This window comes from Rhinoderma darwinii, chromosome 2 (genome assembly GCF_050947455.1).
Source record: "Rhinoderma darwinii isolate aRhiDar2 chromosome 2, aRhiDar2.hap1, whole genome shotgun sequence".
NCBI lineage: Eukaryota > Metazoa > Chordata > Amphibia > Anura > Rhinodermatidae > Rhinoderma > Rhinoderma darwinii.
This window is the reverse complement of record NC_134688.1, coordinates 428,154,203-428,175,312: the sequence shown is the minus strand read 5'-3', so window position 1 is coordinate 428,175,312 and position 21,110 is coordinate 428,154,203. Positions and strand designations below refer to the sequence as shown.

The 21,110-nt window shown below is 43.1% G+C and overlaps 1 protein-coding gene across 3 annotated transcripts in view; it reads right to left on the bottom strand.

Moving 5' to 3' along the window:
* SPECC1 (sperm antigen with calponin homology and coiled-coil domains 1) overlaps positions 1 to 21,110 on the bottom strand; it is a 371,633-nt gene that overhangs the window by 16,391 nt on the left and 334,132 nt on the right. For all 3 annotated transcript variants that reach the window (XM_075854361.1, XM_075854362.1, XM_075854363.1), the window contains one exon: positions 18,042 to 18,158. In XM_075854361.1, coding sequence (XP_075710476.1) covers positions 18,042 to 18,158 — 117 coding nt within the window. The remainder of the gene's footprint in view (positions 1 to 18,041; positions 18,159 to 21,110) is intronic.

Below are 21,110 nucleotides of genomic sequence, written 5' to 3'. Positions count from 1 at the left end.
TTAAGGGTTTGGTGCCAATTGTAAAGTTTGGTGTAGTAGGGAAAATGGTCTGGAGCTGTTTGGAGGGGGTCTGGGGAGGTCCAAGACTCCTCCAGACATGCCGTTGCTCCTAACACACCCTACCCCACATAAGGACGCTTCTCGCCAACCCCACCTCACACAAAACGTGCTGCCGCTTTTTACCAAAACACCCCACCGGCCGCTGCTACTAACAACCACCCCACATGCGGTCACTGCTAACATACCCACCCCACATGCCGCCGCTTCTAACCACCCCCCACCTGCCGTCACTCCTAACATACCTCAATCCACGACGCCACTTCTCACCAACCCCCCGACACCAAACACGCCACCGCTTTTCACCAGAACCCCCCACATGCCGCTACTACTAACCCCCCCACTTGACGACTCTCCCCAAACACCCCCACACTAAACCCTCAAACATGCAGCTGCTCCCCAAACCCACCAGACATGTAGCCTATACACAAAGCCCCCCCAAACATGCAATTGCACAGACCCCCCCAAATACACAAACTCCCCCAGACATGCATGACCTACACAAACCCCCCCACACACACACATACAGCAGCTCTCCAAAACCACCCCGACATGCATGCGCTACACCCACCCCCTCCAAACATGTAGCACCTCACTCACCTAACTTACCTACTGTGTTCTTGCCGCCTCCGCTTCTCTTCTGCACTGGCTTTGTATTGCAGAAAGATGCGGCTGGAAGTCGTCTTAATACATTCCGGCAGTGGCTTCCGGTCTTCAAGAAAATGGGTCCGGCTTTACCCCTAGCAACGAGCTTCTATGTTATGTTGGTGTGAACTGTGCATGCCACAGAGCATGCTCAGTTCATAATTAGAAAGGCACAAGCATAGAAGATAGGGCATAGGAGTGTAGGAATGGGAGTCGACCCTACTCTATGCCCTGTATGTGTCGTATAGCACTTGTGTATGTGTCGTGAAGAAATACATACACAGATGCAATAAAAAAATGTCAGTCCTCTAAGAAAATAAAAAGCAGACATAGGAAAAAAAATACAGAGGACTATATAAATAAACTAGTTAGGATATTAAATATATAAAAAACAATAAAATAATTATTTTTCATTTCATGACACCTTTGCTTTAAAGGTATAATACCAGCGTGCAACAAGTTGTTGTGGAAGAACTGTGGAAGCCCTGACCTAAACATTTGGGATGAATAAGAGAGCCAACTGCATTGGGCCATATCACATAAGTAGTGACCTCAAAATTGGCTTTGTAAATGAATAGATGTAAATCCCAATGTTCCATATTTATGGCCAGGTTTTTGGAACGGTCACGCACATTTGGATGTTATGTTTGGGTCCACATACTTTGCTTATGTATTGTGGCTCATGCACATTTTCTCTAAATTTACATAATTTAGGGAAACATTATGTGGCCTTCATGTTTTGTAAGTCATGTAGTTATTTACTCACTAGGCCTAAAAACATTTAACACATTTCTGCAAATAAAAGAGTGGATTATAGTCCATGACAACCAACTTAAAACTGTCCTGCCGGTCATTTTTCTGGTGCAATTTAGAAAATAGTATTTAATAGAGTAAACTACTATACTTTTTGTCTAAGTGTATTGTCTTTAATATGCTAATTTTACATGATACAGATCTGCAAAAGCACATTTAAAAAATTCTACTAAAACCAATTGAAATTTATGATCTGTATTTTAACAAAGGACAGCAAAACCTACATGCCAAAGCCTGTCAATGTGATAAACTGAATCTAGTTGCTCATTATTTTATTATGAATGCGCATTAAAACCTTTCTATTTTTTATTGTATATTAAATATTAAAACTGAAAGAACTAACCCAGCAATCTGTGGCAGGTTAACCATGAAATCTGTGTTCACGGTGTCAGCATTTTACAAAAGTAAAGATGCGACATATACTGATAAAACGTGAATCTGTTCTTAGCCTCATAAAACAGAATTCGGCCATATTCACATGAACGGGTGTCAAATTGGCCAAGTAAAACAAAAGTTTTTCATGGCCATTTTGCACCCGCACGGGACCAATTTTCGCAGATCCTTCAACGACTTGTCTATTGAGAGATCCGGGAAAACGGGAAAAGAGGTGTCCTATTTTTTCACAGGCCGTTCACATGGTCCGTTGAATAAAAAAAATAGCCCCATAGACATGCATTGATTTTAATGCAGCCGTGTGACGGCCGTTAAAAAAAACAACAACGACGGCGGTGACATGGCTGATTATCCTGGTCGTGTGAAGAAGCCCTTACCATGTTCTCATATTTTAAAAAAAACAAAGCTCCACAGACAAAAAATTAGTCACGTGTCATTTTTTTCCATTTTATTCTTGATTACCTCCACCTTTTGAGGGTGTCTATCTTGCCATTTCACAAATTTCCCATGTCATAGTGATTTTGCAGGTTAGTCAAAATTTGACAGTGTTTCATTGAAATTTGCAAACCAAATCACAGCTAATGACATGGAACATAAGAACATTAATATTGTACTTGGACATGAAGCACACAAAGCAACCCACATGCACAATACCTTTAACTTAATCTAAATGGGAGACCTTCCATGAACTGAACGCCTTGACTCAATGATACAAAACCTTAAAAGGGGTTGTCCACTTTCAGCAAATAAATGTTATTTTTTGCACAATTTAAATCTATAACATTTTCCAATATAATTTATGTATTAATTTCTCACTATTTTCAAGATCTTTCATTATATTCCTCCAGTGGATAATATTCTGTCCATGGTCATGTGATGGACACACAGGTGCTGGGACCGTTAGTAGACAAAGCTGTGATACACGTACTGGGACTGTACCGAGCCATGCGCCTGTGTGTCCATCACATGACCATGGACAGAATTGTATGTTCCTACTGACTAACAAGCAAAGATCTTGAAAGCTGTGAGGATTTAATACAGAAGGTATATTAGAAAAAGTTATAACTTTTAATTGCACCATAAAATAACATGAATTTGCTGTAAGCCCTTTAAGGCCTTGGCTACACGGAGACTTTTTATAGTGCAAATGATTGATTTTAACCATGAGGCTACAGCTGCAGTCCAAAGGAATACATTTAGTTGCATGCAATCTTATGGACTGCAGCGATCACTCAAAAATTAAAATCAATCAAGTTGCTCTACAAAAAGTCTCTGTGTAGCCCAGGCCTAACCCATCTGACCATCCTTCTATGGGTGTCCTTTTGCCATAACCAATGCAGAAACCTCTTCCGCCTTTCCTTCTCTTGACCTATTTTACCATTGTTGATGCTGCATGTCATGTGTTCTGCACATACTTCAGAGCCTGACCAACGGACAATCTGGTTTTCTGCTACATTCATCCGTCCTAGTCCAGCTCTCAGAATTTAGCATATTCCTCTACAACTGATTGGCCTGTTATTTGACCTCTCTTCTGAGCAATAGTGCACATGATTGGGCAAAGCCCACACTGATCCTCCAGCCTTTAGACTCATTTAAAGACAGTTAAACCACTTAGACTCATTTACCCCTAAGTAAAAAGACAATTATTCTATCCGAATATAACAATTATTAAAGTTTCTATGGGTTCATTTTAATAGAACAATGAATATAGGTTTTTGAAAGATCACAAGTACTGTAAAATTAAAATTTTCGTCTTCTAGTTTAAATTTTTCTGATTGCAGACTTTCAAGTTCAAGCCGATGTTTCAACGGACCGTGTGAAGGGTCTGTGAGAAAATGGGACATGTCCTATTTTTTCACGCTTTAGATATCCCTCCATAGACTTTAGTCTGTTGGGGATGCGTTATATCCCGCAGCGCAGAGCACGGATGAACAAGCGTTTTTCACATCCGAGATGTGCAACGCCCGTGTGAATCTAGCCTTAAAGTTAGTCCAGAGACTTAGCAGATTTTGCTATGGATTTCATGGTGAATTTGCAGTGTATTTTACCCTTCATAGCAAATTCTAGCGCCAAATCCGCTACACAATAGGCATGCTGAAGGTTTGAAAAGCTGCAGCATACTGTAAGGGTATGTTCACACGCAGAAACAAAAACGGCTGAAAAATACAGAGCTGTTTTGAAGGGAAAACAGCCTCCGATTTTCAGCCGTTTTTTAAGCATCAAACTTTTTTGATGCGTTTTGGCAGCGATTTTTGGAGCTGCTTTTCTATTGACCCAATGAAAAACGGCTCCAAAAACAGCTCAAGAAGTGACATGCAGTTCGTTTTACGGGGTGCTTTTTTACGTGCCGTTTTTTCAAACGGCCACATAAACGCCCCGTCGGAACGAAACGCCGTTTTTCCCCATTGAAGTCAATCGGCAGATGTTTGGAGGCGTTCAGCCCCTGTATTTTCAGTCGTGTGTGGGGCATTTACGGCCCGAAAAACTTCTGAAAATAAGCCGTGTTAACATACCCGAATAGCTCTATGGATTTTTCCATAATGCATAAATGGGGTTTTAAAAACCCTATTCAGCTGTATTGTACTGTACTTTGTTGTGGAGTTTCGGTGCAGAATCTGCACCAAATCTGGGGAGTCTGAATGTGGCCTTATTGTTTCAAATGTCATTTGGTAGGCAACATGGCATTATTCAATGTGACAAATGTCTTTTTGACCTTTGAGGACAGTCACTTTTGCATATGCGCACAGATGGATGAGGTCATAGCTTTGATTATGACATCATTGTTTTCCCCTTGGTGACAGTCAAATTCTGTCATTCTGCAGAGAATACTCACAATGACAACACCACAGATGAACTGCCTTCTGCCTGTCCTTGTGGATATATCTTCAGGGAAACAATTACTCTTTCTATATATCTATCCATTTATCATCTATGACTTTGCATTTACACACAGATTAGAAACCCTGCTGCACACATTCATCCAGTTAACAAATCCTCCTGAATGTTTTATTTAGTTGCAGTTCAACAAAGGAACACTATAAATAATTATTAATACAAGCCTGCAACATGCACAGCACATGGCCAGAAAAATGGAAAATATTACAAAGCACACATCCTCTCAGGCAAATATTGGGTTTCATTTCCATTAAGCATTTAATCACACCGCTACCAGCCTGCGGGCAGCCTTTCATTAAAAAAAGAAAAAGGTGTCTCGCCATTTGGTAAGGAATCATAAAAAGCCCTCCTCGGTTTTTTCTTAGAAAATCTGTTTCTTTACATTTTAATAATTCTATTTTTTAATATTCAACTTTTTTTTCTGTCTGTGCAGGAAAATGTATATTACATAAATAAACTGCTGTTTTATATGGGGTCAGTGGGTGAAGATAATCAATAAGTACCTCTAAAACATTTGTCTGTATGTGTGTGCTCTTTTATGGATACAGATATAAAAAAAAAATATTATATATATATATATATATATATATATATATATATATATATATATATATATATATATATATACAGGGCCGCCATCAGGGGGGTATTAGGGGTAGTGGTGTGAGGGGCCCGGCCAAACCTAACTGAAAGGGGGGCCCGGCAACTGCCGCAACATTCTTTTGGTAGGAAAAAACGGGCCTGTAATGGGGCCCGTTTTTTTCACCAAAAGAATGTCGTGAGCTGCTGCTGCTGCTGGTGCTGCGGGCCCCCTCCCCTCGTCATGGGGGGCTGTCAAACAGTCCGCCCGCGCGCGCGCACCCGATCGCGCGCACAAGGAAACTCCCGCGCGTGCGCACTCGCGAGCGCGCACCCACGAACGCCCGCACCCGCGATCGGCCGCGCGCGCACCCGCGAACGAAGCGCGCGCACCCGCGAACGAAGCGCGCGCAGCCGCGGACACACATGGACAAAACTTACCTGGAGCCTGGCTGGAGGTGAAGGACTGGACGTCTGGACCGAAGACCTCGCCTGGAAGACATCGCCGGAAGAGGACTTGAGTGGGAGCAGCAGCTCTTCTGACACGGTGAGTAAATTATCTCAAAGTGCTGTTTATGTATGGCCCTGTTCACACAGTATTTTGCAGGCAAAAAAAAATCTGCCTCAAAATTCCTTAAAGAATTTTGAGGCAGATTTTGACCTGCCCACACTATCTTGCCGCGATTTTTTGCTGCGTTTTTTGCTCGCGGCGATTGAGGACAGCAGACAAAAAACGCAGCGAAAAATGCATTTTCTGCCTCCCATTGATTTCGATGGGAGGTCAGAGGCGGAACCGCGGCAAGAAAGGACGTGCTGCTTTTTCTTTTTTCAGCGACTGGCTCCCATTGATTTCAGATTAAATCAATGGGAGGCGGTTTTGGAAGTTTTTTGGTGCTGATTCTGACGCAGTGTCCGAGTCAATATCAAGGCCCAAAAACTCTGTGGACTTGGCCTTATTGTTAGGGCTTATTCAGACGAACGTGTAATACATCCGTGCAACGCGCGTGATTTTCACGCGCCTGGCACGGACCTATGTTACTCTACGGGGCCGTGCGGACTGTCAGTGATTTTCACGCAGCGTGTGTCCGTGTGTCCGCTGCGTAAAACTCACGACATGTCCTATATTTGTGCATTGTTCGCGAATCACGCACCCATTGAAGTCAATGGGTGCGTGAAAATCCCGCCCAGCACTTCCGCAGCAGTATAAACTATGAATGAAAACAGAAAAGCACCACGTGCTACAAACATACAAACAGAGTGTCATAATGATGGCGGCTGCGCGAAAATCACACAGCCGCGCATCATACGCTGCTGACACACGGAGCTGTTATGGATCTTTTGCATGCGCAAAACGCCACGTTTTTTGCGCGTGCAAAAAGCACATGCTCGTGTGAATCCGGCCTTAGGGTAGGAACACACTCGGCATGAACGCTGCGGATTTTATGCAACACATTTTATTGTGGATAATCCGCAGCGTATTACAGTCGCAGCAGAGTGGATGAGATTTAAACAAATCTCATTCACACGCTGCAAAAATAATGGACCTGCAGTGTGGCTTTTTAAGCCGCAGCATGTCAATGTATTCTGTGGAATCGCCGCTCCTCTGTTGCGGAAATGCTGCGGTTCTGCCGCTAAAATCACAAATGAGAAAAAAAAAAGGTACTTTTTTAAATTGATAAAAAGTTTAGACTTGCCCCGGCCGTAGTCCTGGTGACGCGATCCTCTATTCTTAGCGCAGCCCGGCCTCCTGTCATGACGTTTCATCCCATGTGACTGCTGCAGCGGTCACATGGTCTACAGCGTCATCCCAGGAGGCGGGGCTACGTTCAGAAGAGAGAGATGCGTCACCAGGACTACGGCCGGGGCAAGTCTAAACTTTTTTTTCCCTGCAGGATTCCCGCAGCGGACATGCCTCACCAAACCTGCGCCACTATTTGGTGCGGTTTTGCTGGCAGAATTCCCTGCGGCTACCGGGGCGGATAAGCTGTGTAGTTTTACTCCGCATATCCGCCTAGTGTGTCCCTTATGATGTCGCTCCTGGAGCTGCTGCCGGTCTCTAAATAGGCAGTTGGTTCAGTAGAATTTGGAATTATTTTTTTTTGGGAACCAGCTTAAAAAAAATACAAAACTTTTGTGTTAGGGCCTGTTCACATCACCGTTCGCTTCCGTTCCGGGGTTCCGTCTGAGGTTTCTGTCGGGTGAACCCCGCAACGGAAAGTGAAAGTGACAGCACAGCTTCCGTTTCCGTCACCATTAGCGTAGTCGACTGCGCTATTGATTCCGTCCGAAAACCAGCCGGAATGGTGACGAACGGAAACCATTAGCGATGTTTCCGTCACCATTGAGATCAATGGTGACTGAAACGGAAGCTGTGCTGTCACTTTCACTTTCCGTTGCGGGGTTCACCCGACAGAAACCTCAGACGGAACGGAAGCGAACGGTGATGTGAACAGGCCCTAACACAAAAGTTTTGTATTTTTTTAAGCTGGTTCACAAAAAAAAATAATTCCAAATTCTACTGAACCAATTGCCTATTTAGAGACCGGCAGCAGCTCCAGGAGCGACATCATAAGGGACACACTAGGCGGATATGCTGAGTAAAACTCCACCGCTTATCCGCCCCGGTAGCCGCAGGGAATTCTGCCAGCAAAACCGCACCAAATAGTGGCGCAGGTTTGGTGAGGCATGTCCGCTGCGGGAATCCTGCAGGGAAAAAAAAGTTTAGACTTGCCCCGGCCGTAGTCCTGGTGACGCATCTCTCTCTTCTGAACGTAGCCCCGCCTCCTGGGATGACGCTGTAGACCATGTGACCTGCAGCAGTCACATGGGATGAAACGTCATGACAGGAGGCCGAGCTGCGCTAAGAATAGAGGATCGCGTCACCAGGACTACGGCCGGGGCAAGTCTAAACTTTTTTATAAATTTTAAAAAGTGCCTTTTTTTTTTTTTCTCATGTGTGATTTTTGCGGCAGAACCGCAGCATTTCCGCAACAGAGGAGCAGCGATTCCACAGAATAAATTGACACGCTGCGGCTTAAAAAGCCAAAAGCCGCACTGCAGGTCCATTATTTTTGCAGCGTGTGGATGAGATTTGTTCATATCTCATCCACTCGGCTGCGACTGTAATACGCTGCGGATTATCCACAATAAAATGTGTTGCATAAAATCCGCAGCGTTCATGCCTAGTGTGTTCCTACCCTAAGGCCGGATTTACACGAGCGTGTGCTTTTTGCACGCGCAAAAACGTGGCGTTTTGCGCTTGCAAAAGGTCCATAACAGCTCCGTGTGTCAGCAGCGTATGATGCGCGGCTGCGTGATTTTCGCGCAGCCGCCATCATTATGACACTCTGTATGTTTGTAGCACGTGGTGCTTTTCTGTTTTTATTCATAGTTTATACGGCTGCGGAAGTGCTGGGAGTGATTTTCACGCACCCATTGACTTCAATGGGTGCGTGATGTGCGAACAATGCACAAATATCGGACATGTCGTGAGTTTTACGCAGCGGACTCACGCTGCGTGAAAATCACTGACAGTCTGAACGGCCCCATAGAGTAACACAGGTCCGTGCGAGGCGCGTGAAAATCACACACGTTGCACGGACGTATTACACGTTCGTCTGAATAAGCCCTAACAATAAGGCCCAGTTCACAGAGTTTTTGGGCCTTGATATTGACTCGGACACTGCGTCAGAATCAGCACCAAAAAACTTCCAAAACCGCCTCCCATTGATTTAATCTGAAATCAATGGGAGCCAGTCGCGGAAAAAAGAAAAAGCAGCACGTCCTTTCTTGCCGCGGTTCCGCCTCTGACCTCCCATCGAAATCAATGGGAGGCAGAAAATGCATTTTTCGCTGCGTTTTCTGTCTGCTGTCCTCAATCGCCGCAGGCAAAAAACGCGGCAAGATAGTGTGGGCAGGTCAAAATTCGGTGCGCGGTTCCAGGCGGTCGCCGGTGCGCATGCGCGGGAGTTTGCGGGTGCGCGTGATCGGTCGCACGGGCGGCGGTGTTTGACGGCCTCCATGACGACCCCCATGCTACCCAGGGCCGCCATCAGGGGGGGGTATTAGGAGTACTGATGTGAGAGGCCCGGCCAAACCTAATTGAAAGGGGGGCCCGCAGCTCATGACATTCTTTTGGTGAAAAAAACGGGCCCCATTGCAGGGGCCTGTTTTTTTTCTACCAAAGGCAAGTCGCGGCAGTTTGCCGGGCCCCCCTTTCAATTAGGTTTGGCCGGGCCTCTCACATCAGTACTCCTAATACCCCCCCCTGATGGCGGCCCTGGGTACCATGATATAGTGCTGGACGGAGTACCGTTAACAGGCGGTGCCACGGTAGGGGGGCCCCGAAAATTTAGCTGTAGGGGGCCCTGAAATTCCTGATGGCGGCCCTGTATATATATATATATATATATATATATATATATATATATATATATATATAGTCTACCAGGACACCTCAGAATATAAGTCCATCTTGGCCACCTGAGATGACTTGGGATTCATCTTTCGTTGTGAGATGGTTCCATGTTTCTGCAGATGTGGAGATTATCCCCCTCCCCCTCTCCCTCTCCCTCTCCCTCTCCCTCTCCCTCTCCCTCTCCCTCTCTCGCTCTCCCTCTCTCGCTCTCCCTCTCTCGCTCTCCCTCTCTCGCTCTCCCTCTCCCTCTCTCGCTCTCCCTCTCCCTCTCTCGCTCTCCCTCTCCCTCTCTCGCTCTCCCTCTCTCGCTCTCCCTCTCTCCCTACCCCTGTAAGCTATACATCTGGGACCTCAAAGCCAGCCTCACTGAAACTGCCTCATGCAACCCCAGTTACTTACCTACCCCTCTTCCGCCCATTTTCTTAGTGGGATACAGTTCCATTCTCAGAAAATACCCCTCCCTTTTCAGTCTAAGAAATTTGCCGAACTCCTTACACATTATCTGGAGAGCTCTCTAGTTAAAAGGCCCTATATCGTGACCGTCTATACTAATATGGCTCAAAACATTATAGTCATAACATCTTCTAACGTAAAGGGTTTTAATGTTCCTCAAAAAAGGAGCCAAAATGCCACCCTCCTCAAGAAATCCTGTTCAGACTTACTCCTAATCCAAGAAACCCATTTAAATGGCTAAAAAACGGCCAAAAATAGGCCAAGTCCTATTTTTTCACGGCCATTATTCACGGGCCGTTAAAAAAACAGCCGTGTGAATACACACATAGAACATCATTGTTCTGCAAACGGCCGTTTTTCACTATCGTGTGAATAAGGCCTTAGAATGTCTCCGTACAAGGCATCAAATGGAGCATGCCAGAACTTGTTTTCTGTCGGATTCATACAAAATCGAAAAGATAAAACTATCCGTAAGCTTTCTTATAAAACCGGAAGAGCCGTAATACAGACATGTGCATGAGGTCTTAGAAGTTGTTCTTTATAATGTATTAGCAAACCCTGACCATGCTCTCCTATAGCAGCATTTATATTTTACATACCAAGAAATCTTAAAAAAATCTGAACTGTATTCAGTGCTTCAGTGTCCATTAAAGGGAATGGGCCATATATTTAATTTTAGTTTCATTGATTACATTTAAGTATATAATGTATAGGGTTTATTTTTTTGTTTGTTTTTAAGATGTTGTAGATATTTTTTTTTTTTGTTAAACCTTCCCTGGGGCGGCCATATTGGAGACACCCTTCCTGTACTTCCTGTGTAGTCGGAATAGCAGTTTGTGTGTGCCTTATGGCAGCTCAAATGAATGGGAAAAATCTCGTTGATTTTTACAGTCTCTAGAGAGTGATGGAGTACTCCTGCAAACACCAGGCGAGATGCATACAGAGCCTTCTCTGTGTGTGTAATGTTACTATGCTACCTTATCTACATCTCCAGTAATACAATAGAGCTGTCATTCTATCCCCCACCCACGAATGATAATGAGAGGATTCTATTCATCCTGTGCCAGTATATACAACAAAACAGACAAGTGAGCTACAGAGAACAGGAAATATCAGCTTTTTTTTGGTAAATGCTCTAGTGGCCAGTATGAAAACGAATATTTCAAGGCTTTTTTTATGTGGATAGTCAAATAAAAAATAACAAAAAAAACACCACCAAAAATGTAAAAAAAAATATGTACGGTATATAATAAAAATCTGATTTAAATGTCATTTTCTGACTATACATTCCCTTTAACCCCTCCACGCATTGGCCACTTTTGACCTTCCTGACAGAATTGAAAAATGAGGCTCTGACTTGTTTCACATTGAGATTTTATCGTGACACATTGGACTTTGTTACTATTAAAATTTGCTCTGTGCATTTAGTACTTAATTGTGAAAAACACCAAAATTTGGTGAAAATTGCAAAAATTTGCATTTTTCTAAATTTTAATGTATCTGTTTGTAAGTTAGGCAGCTATACCACACAAAATTGTTGCGAATTAACGTTCCCCATATGTCTACTTTAGATTGGCATAGTTTTTTGAACATTTTATTTTTCTAGGACGTTACAAGGCTTACAAATTTAACAGCAATTTCTCAAATTCTCAAGAAAATTGCAAAAGGTTATTTTTTCAGGGATCAGTTCAGATGTGAAGTGGCTTTGAGGGCCTTCTATATTAGAAACACCCAATAAGTCACCCCATTTTAAAAACTTCACCCCTCAAAGTTTCTTAACCCTTTAGACGTTTCACAGGAAATAAAGCAAAGTAGAGGTGAGATGTACAAATTAAATTTTTAATTTTTTTTGTAGAAATTCATTTTAAATCCATTATTTATTTTGTAACACACAGTTTTACCAGAGAAACGCAACTCAATATTTATTGCCCAGGTTCTGCAGTTTTAGGAAATATCCCACATGTGGCCCTAGTTTGCTTATGGATTGAAGCACAAGCCTCAGAAGCAAAGGACTACCTAGTGGATTTTGGGCCTCCTTTTTATTAGAATATATTTTAGGCACCATTTCAGGTTTGAAGGGCTCTGGTGGTACCAAAACTGTGGAAACCCCCAAAAGTGACCCCATTTGGGGAAACTACACCCCTCAAGGAAATTATCTAGGGGTATGGTGAGCATTTTAACCCTACTGGTTTATTGCAGAAATTATTGGAATAGGCCGTGAAAATAAAAATCTACATTCTTTCAAAGAAAATGTAGGTTTAGCTAATTTTTTTTCTAATTTCCACAAAGACTAAAGGAGAAAAAGCACCACAACATTTGTAAAGCGATTTCTCCCGAGTAAAACAATACGCCACATGTGGTTATAAACGGCTGTTTGGACATCCAGCAGGGCTTAGAAGAGAAAGAGCGCCATTTGGTTTTTGGAGCTCAAATTTAGCAGGAATGGTTTGCGGAGGCTATGTCGCATTTGCAAGGCCCCTGAGGGGACAAAACAGTGGAAACCCCCACAAGTGGCCCCATTTTGGAAACTCCCCTTGAGGAAATGATCTAGGGGTGTAGTGAACATTTTGACCCCATAGGTGTTTCATAGAGTTTATTAGAATTGGGCAGTGAAAATATAAACAATCCTTTTTCTTCAATAAGACATAGCTTTAGCTTTTTCATTTTCTCAACAAATAAAAGGGGGAAAAAAAAAACAATATTTGTAAAGCAACTTCTCTGGAGTATGGAGATTCCCCATATGTGGTCATAAACTGCTGTTTGGGCACACGGCAAGGATCTTAGAAGAGAAGGAGCGCCATTTGACTTTTGGAGCACAGATTTTGCTGGATTGGTTTCTTGACACCATGTTGCTTTTGCAAAGCCCCTAAAGAACCAGTACAGTGGAAACTACACCCCTCCAGGCATTTATTAAGGGGTGTAGTGAGCATTTTCACCCTGGAGGTCTTTTCCATAAGTGGTTGCGCTGCGGATGGTGCAAAGTAAAAATTTACATTTTTCCCCAGATATGCAATTTCAGTGGCAAATATGTCATGCCCAGCTTGTGCCACTTGGGAGACACACCCCAAAATTTTTTAAAAGTGACCTCTCGGGTTATGGCGATGCAATATATGCGGAAGTAATCTGCGGTTTGTGTACGCTGTAGGGCTCAGAAGAGAGGGAGCACTATTTGGCTTTTGAAGCGTAGATTTTGCTTGGTAATATTTTTTTTTTTTTTGAGTTTTACCGGTATTCGTTTTTAATGTGGGGGTACATGTAACCTGGGCAGAGTACATAGTAGGTGGTATAATAATGGGGAAAAAAAACACAAAATAATCCATAGATATTGGTTATGCTGTGAAGCAATCCTTTATGCACAGGCCAGTGTCGCACTGTACTTTTTTATCCCCCTTTTGGTCCACACCCCAGCAAAATTCCCCAAACTGCAAAGGTGCGAAATGTTGTCCTGGCGTAATGCGGGCAACCCTCACTTCCAGCAGATATGTTTGGGCCCTCCACTTCCTGGTTCCCTAATTTTATGGCCCCGACAAATCCTCTCTTGAAACAGAAGAAATGTTCCCCCTCTGGCCTGCAAATCCGCATATTTTTATTTCCTGACTTATTGGAGCCTTAACTAATTTTATTTCATAGACTTCGTGATACTTGGGCTGTATTTTTGCTGGATGAGCTGTAGTTATTATTGGTACCATTTTGTCATACATGCGACTTTTTGATCACTTTTTATCCTATTTTTTTGGGAGGCAAGGTGACCAAAAAACAGCAATTCTGGCATAGTTTTTTTTAAAAAAAGTTGTACAGCGTTCACCATGCGTTATAATATTACATATTAACTTTATTCTGTGGGTCAGTACGAGTCCAGGAATACCTAATTTATAGCACTTTATGTTTTAAAACTTTTTGCCCAATAAAATTACTTTTGTAAAAAGAATGTGTTTTTTTCTGTCGCCATGTTGTGAGAACCATAGCTTTTTAATTTCTTCGTCAACGGAACTGTATGAGGGCTTGTTTTTTGCGAGACGAGCTATGATTTTATAGTTGCCATTTTTGGATACATGTGACTTTTTGATCACTTTGTATTTAGATTTTTGTAGGGAAAAGTGACCAAAAAATTCTGCCATGGTTTTTTACGGGGTTTTGTTACGCCGTTCACCGCATAGAATAAATAACATAATAATTTTATATTTTAGGCTGGTACGGTCGCAGCGATACCAAATATGTATGGTTTTATTTCAATAATAAAGGACTTCATAAGGGAAAAAGGGCAATAGTGTCTTATATTATTACTTGAAACTTTTTTTTCACTTTGTACACTATTTTTTACACTTTTCTTTAGTCCCACTAGGGGACTTGAAAGTCCAACTGTCAGATTTTTTTTTTTATAATACATTGCACTACCTGGCCATTGTTAGGTCTCCTGTTGCCATAGTAGCAGTCGGCAGCCCTGCGATTGCAGGGCAGAGCTGCCGATCTGCTGACAACCACAAAGATGCAGCGATCACTTTCTAATGGGTTAATGCCAGGGATCGGAGCTAGCTCCGGTTCCTTCCGTTACAGGTGGATGTCAGCTGTAACATACAGCTGATATCCCCCGCTGATGACGCCGGCTCATCTCCTGAGCCGGCACCATCTTGCTGACGGCTACGGAAGCCTTTTAGGCCCACCTCTGGGCAGGGGCTGGAAGCTTTCCGTACTAGGCAGACCGGGAGGCTACTATTAGGCCTCCAGTTGCCATTGCAGCCACAGATTTCATTGCTGGGGTGCCAATGAGCTGCAAACACCTTAAATGCAGCTATCGCTTCTGACCGCTGCATTTAAGGGGTTAATGGCGAGAATCGAAGCTAACTTCGGTCCCTGCCATTACAGCAGGGTGCCCGCTGTAAGATACAGCTGACATCCGGGGATGATGGCACCAACTCGACTTCTGCGGGAAGCACTGGCTTTCCATGACGTATACTTACGACAAATGTCGGGAAGGGGTTAAAGTTAAAACTAATTTTGTCAGTAGGCAAAAGTTATGGAACTGTAGGAGATTTCTGCCATTATGGTGGGACCTAGAGGCTGGGCCGGCTCAAAGTTTAGGTGGTCACGTGGGCGACAGACTTAGTGGGCCCCTTTGCGGGGAAACTCATGGAGGTAGTGTGGTGCCACACAGCCCCCCCCCCTCCCAAGTAGTGCCACACACTCCCCTCTCCCAGGTAGTGCCACACAGCCCCCCTCCCTGTAGCTAGCTCCTTTGGGGCTTCCTCAAGGGTTGAAACCACAACCAGAGCATTGCCGACGCTCTGGCCAAGGATTCTGCTTCAGGAGGAGCCCCTGATGTCACTGTCCATATATGGACAGTGATGTCAGGGGGTAACTCCAGAGCAATAGTCCCGGGCAGAGCACTACAAGCACTCTGCCTAGGACTCCTGCGCTGTCCATATATGGATAGTGATGTCCGGAGCAGAGCTGAAGTCCCAGGCAGAGCGCTAGCAAAGGCTCTGCTCCGGGATCCTGTCTTTGGGGAAGCCCCTGACATCAATGTCCATATATGGATACTAGCACTCTGCCTGGGACACTGCTCTGCTCCGGACATCACTGTCCATATATGGACAACGATGTCAGGGGAAACCCCAGAGCCGGAGTCCCGGGCAGAGCGCTACTAGCGCTCTGCCATTTACTAGGCTACAGACTCCCAGGCAAAGTAGGGAGCTACCTCCCTGCTCTGCCATAGTGTATAATAGTATCTGCGGCCTAAGGACGAATATACTATTGAATGTGGCGTCGCTACCACTGTAGCAGCCAGAGTCGCTGCTAGCGGGGCCACTGGGTGTGGGGGGGTCCGCTGTGATGACAGGTGGCGTGGGCCCCATAGCGGATGCTACAGCGGTAGTTACGCCGCCTCTTAGACAGAGGCTCCCTCTAGAAGCAGAATCCCTGGCAAGTGTGTTGGCAGCGCTTTGGCCGGGGATTCCAATCCTGGAGGAGCCATGATAGCAGTGTCCACACCTGGTGGCCGAATGGGCCCTTGGCACTTGCCTGGGTTCGCCGAGTGCTGACACCAGCCCTGCCTAGAGGGAATGTGCAACAGGATATATTTTAAACATTTTTGGATTGCATTGGATTGCAAGGTAAACCATAAATGTATTTATCTATTCACAAATTGCTTTCTCCTGTCAGCCTGTTTTGATCCCCAAGGACTGGGCACTGACAGACAACTCAACTAGTGGGGTTTAGATGGATATTGCACTGAACAAAATTGCGGATATCTCCATATATCTCTAGGTATTACTGAGGTCCCAGAGACATCCGAAACAGGAGGAGACTTCTACTGCAGTGCTTCTCAAACTGTGTGGCACACCCCAGTTGTTGGAGAGGCGCAGCTGGTTAGACAGTAGTGACAGAAGTCCGACTGTGTTTTGAATGTTAAGATAAATTTAGGTAATTGTTCCAAATTTTGTCATGGACCATGACCAATAGTGAAGCCCAGGCATCACCATGTTCTGACTGGTCAGGTCTCAGTAGAATAAATATTGAGAAGCCCTGCTCTAGTACGTATCGCCACTTCAGTCACGGATCTGGTGCAAATGGTTTGAGTTTGTGACAGTTGTGCAAGGGTTCCGTCATTGTGACAGAATGAATAGCGTAGTCGACTATGCTATTGATTTTGTCAAGACAATGGAACCCTTGCACAACGGAGACAAACGGAAACCACTTGCAACGGATCTGTCACCATTGAAATCAATGGTGATGGAAACGGAAACGTATGGTTTCCGTTTGTGTCTGTCAGGGCTCCGTTCCGACAGAAAGCACAGACGGATGGAACATCGGAACGGAGCCCTAGCGCAGATGTGAACGAAGCCTTAGCTGGTCCTCACACTCAAAATACCACAAAACTAAATGAGTCTACCAGACACTCATATTACCAGGTCAATCGTCTTAGTAGATGGATCCTCTTGAACAGATGGAATGAATACCCCCCTCATGTTGAAGTAGAGCGGATCCCACTAGGCCTAAAGATATTTCCACTACTCTGACTAGGATTCGCTAACTAGATATTTCTAACCAAAATCAATCCAATTTCTAAAGGAACCATTCTAGTTTTTCATAAATATCTATCAACATTGGACCCCCGTGAGGGCTTTCTTCTCAATCACGACTATTAACTACCACCCTTTAGCCATGTAGACACCATTTTTTAACAAAGGCGTTGAATAATGCTCCCCATCATACCATTTTTCATAGATCAGTGCCCCCTAAACTCTAGGACCTATACTCTTCCCCTTTTACAGATATTAGAAATGTTGCTAGCTGGAACATGAGAAACCACACAAAGTTTGTGTCTGGGGCCTTCAAAAGTAGTGATCACCCCTATCCTAGTGGAAATTTCCCTCCTCGTAGTACTACCGCCTCATGACGGAGTACTATTGAAGCTGGAGTCCCTCATTCCAGAGAAATTACTACCGTCCCCCTCTAGCTGGTTTCGGTAAAATTCACTTTTACACCAATTATTTTATTGCTTGTGTTTTATATTGCATTCTGATTGCATCGGACTATGTATATAGTTTATTAGTAATCTGTTTATGTTCTACCTTTCTTGACAAAACTACCTTTCTCTTGGTTATCGCATCAATCAGAGGTTCTGCATGCCCTCAGAAAGAACGTAAATATCTTTTGATGGCCAGGTACCATTATTATTATAATTTTTTATGTATAACCTAAAATTTTCTTCGAAGAAAAAATAGAATTTACAAAGAAAAAAAATCCTAAGTTCAAAAAGACAAGAATAATTGGAAGAAGAAAAAAGTACCTTGTCTTGGCTATTGAGCTCATGGTATGGTATATGAGCTGGCATATACGTATGAAGCAGGGCACAGAAAGCCAGGCCATCGCTCCAACTGCTACTGAAGTTGGTTATATCGATATTCTGTGAAAACACAAAAGCAAAATATGTTTAAACACCATGTCCACAAAACACAAGGGGCTACAAAAACATCTCTCTTTGGTTAGACTCCGGTCCATTTTAATGATTCTTTTGTTGTAATGTCAAAGCTTAAGTCTAATGAACAATTAATTACCGAAGTTGGCTGAGAAGTCTTTCACTGCTTCCTGTATTTGCAGATACTGGAATGAAGCCACGATTCCTTTCATGCATTATGACCGGCTGCCAACATACAACATTAGTCCACTGACACCAGCTCAGTAGCTCAACGCGTTCAATAAGAAACGGTTGTGCCAGTGGAGAAAGTCATATTTTAAGTCATCGGAGGTGAATATACTATACACTATGTATGTGGTACATCCGACATGTTATCCTATTCAAATTTGTAAACTCTGACAGAACAGTCCTCTCAATGACGGGAAAATCGGATTCAAACGAGTCAAACATATTGTATAATGAAAGTAAAGGGCTTAAACACATTTAGTAAAATGATCTTTAATGAAACTATGTATGCTATTCAAACTAATTAATATAATCATAAAAAAACACCTTTAAAGGCTATGTACACGTTTGAAGGGAATTTTTTTCTTTTAAACAGCTTTTTAATTGTCTTTCGTCAAATTTTTTTTTGAACTTTTTAAGATACAGTTTCTATGTATCCTGTATACATAAAAGCTGTATTGTTCTGTCAAAGCGGAATCGGCTGAACTGACGGTTCGGCTGAAAGCAGTTCCTACATGTCTCTGACACATAGGATTCAACTAATAACAATCACATCTAAGTTATGGACTTGCGATCGATATTAGGTGGATCCTGTGTGTCAGAGACATGCAGGAGGTGCTTTCAGCAGAGTCGTACATTCAGCTGAACTGACGGAAACGGCTGAGACAAATGATACAGCTTCAATGCACACAGGATAGATAGAAGCTGTATCTTAAAAAGTAAAAACAAAATTTAATAAAAAGTCAATTTAAAAGTTATTTAAAAACACAAAAAACATAGATTTTTTTAAATAAATTTTCCTTTCATAAGTTGTACATAGCTTTTAAAACCTATTCCCACTACAAAAGCTCCCCCTGACCCATCATACAAACCATGTTGCTTTATGCACACATCCACCTTTGTTTCTACTTATCTGAATTCATTTTCTAGTTCAAGCATTTGTCCTCCCAACTCATCCCAGGACTGGGAGCCATCTTCTATATCTGTTTCTGGCTTTATGGGTGGAGTCCCCCTTAACCTGTTCTCTCCCAGGCTCCTATATGAAATATTGTCTGTGACCACAGCAGTTCGGTCTGTTAGGAGACTATATCCCTTGGTCACGGAGATAGGAAGAGATGTCTTTTGACTGATAAATCCAGATAGAAGGGCATAGTTGGGAGCTAGAAGAGGTCGTCACACATGGAAATGACTACAATGAGATTACGTGGCATGTTGTATCTGTTACATATGTCACATGTTGTTTTCTGACTGAACGTAATATCTTACTCCAGCTCTGGTTATTCCGCAATAGACTATGCAACGTGTCTCCAGTGACCGTTCTTATGCATTGAACATTGTTCGTCCCAAATTGCTATTCACATCACTACACACATCCTAACCACCAGCATTGCAGTCAAGAAGGATGTGGACAATAACCAGTCAGTGACATGGCAACCACAGAATATAAAATACTGATCCCTCATTTAACACAGTGTGCAGATTAACAGACCCACTGCTAGCATGAGGCCTGCACCTTCTATAGCGGATTACAATGAATTTAGGGAACGTAAAAGTATTAAGGCAATTCGTACAAGGCAATTTTGTACTTGATGAATAATTGTACCTAAATCTATGTAAAAAGTTTAAAAATCTCATAACTTAGGTGAACTTCTTCAAGACTTTATCCAGTCCTTACCTTCACAATAAAGGGTTTTATTGCTGGTAAATCGAATCACTACGAGTGTGTTAAATAAACAAGACATGAAAGCGGAATACCAATAGTTATAGGCTCCTGCCAATTTATTCCTAGCTACGGATTTTGCCTCTTCATTTCCATCTGATCCAACTTAAATGAAATGAATTCCCAGGATGCCTGTGTCGTTGCCAGGACGCTCACTGAAATAACCCGGATTCTGGACACGTATTCAGTACAGAACATTGCTGTCTAAACCCCTTTACTATTTATTCAGAGTCTGATATCCATTGATGCACCATGATACCTATAAGTGACAGCACAGGGAAAATAATTTGTTTATTTTATATGTTGAAAAATTCATTAGACTGCTAAAATTACCAAAAACCGCATAACATTCATTACCACACATCTGACTATTGAGATAGGCCCCATAACATTCTGTATAAAGGAGCAAAATGACTCCATTCACACTGCAACTTGTTCCGTCTGGAGATTAGACAGCAGTAAGATATAGATGACCTAAGACGTTATCCCATGATCACCACACATCAACCCTTGGGATGATATTTCCGGTAACTTAAAACCCTTGTTCCTAAAATGGCTTAATAAATTTATATATAGCTCTACACTGCAATTCAACAATATGGGGATAGAACATGTTCTATCTTTCAACTGACCCTTCACACGGTCCATTAAAACAACGGCCTGTGGACGGCCCCATTGAAATACATGCGTCCGCGTGAGGGCCGTTGTTTTAACAGCTGTCACACGGACGTATAGTGCGGTCGTCTGAATTCGGCCTTAAGAAGATTAAACGCAGAATTTTTTTTAGAGAACCCAATCTGTCACATTTCACTATTCCGCAGTAGCTGTAAATACAGTCAAACTTTGTGATAAAGTTATAGGAAATCTTGTAGAACCAAAAGAACAAGCCTCGGGTTATGTGCTGTAAAGCCGGATAGTCTATCAGCCAGCATTTAGAGCTGCTACTAAGAACTACTGCAAGTACACTTACAATTGATCAATTATCATTATTTACA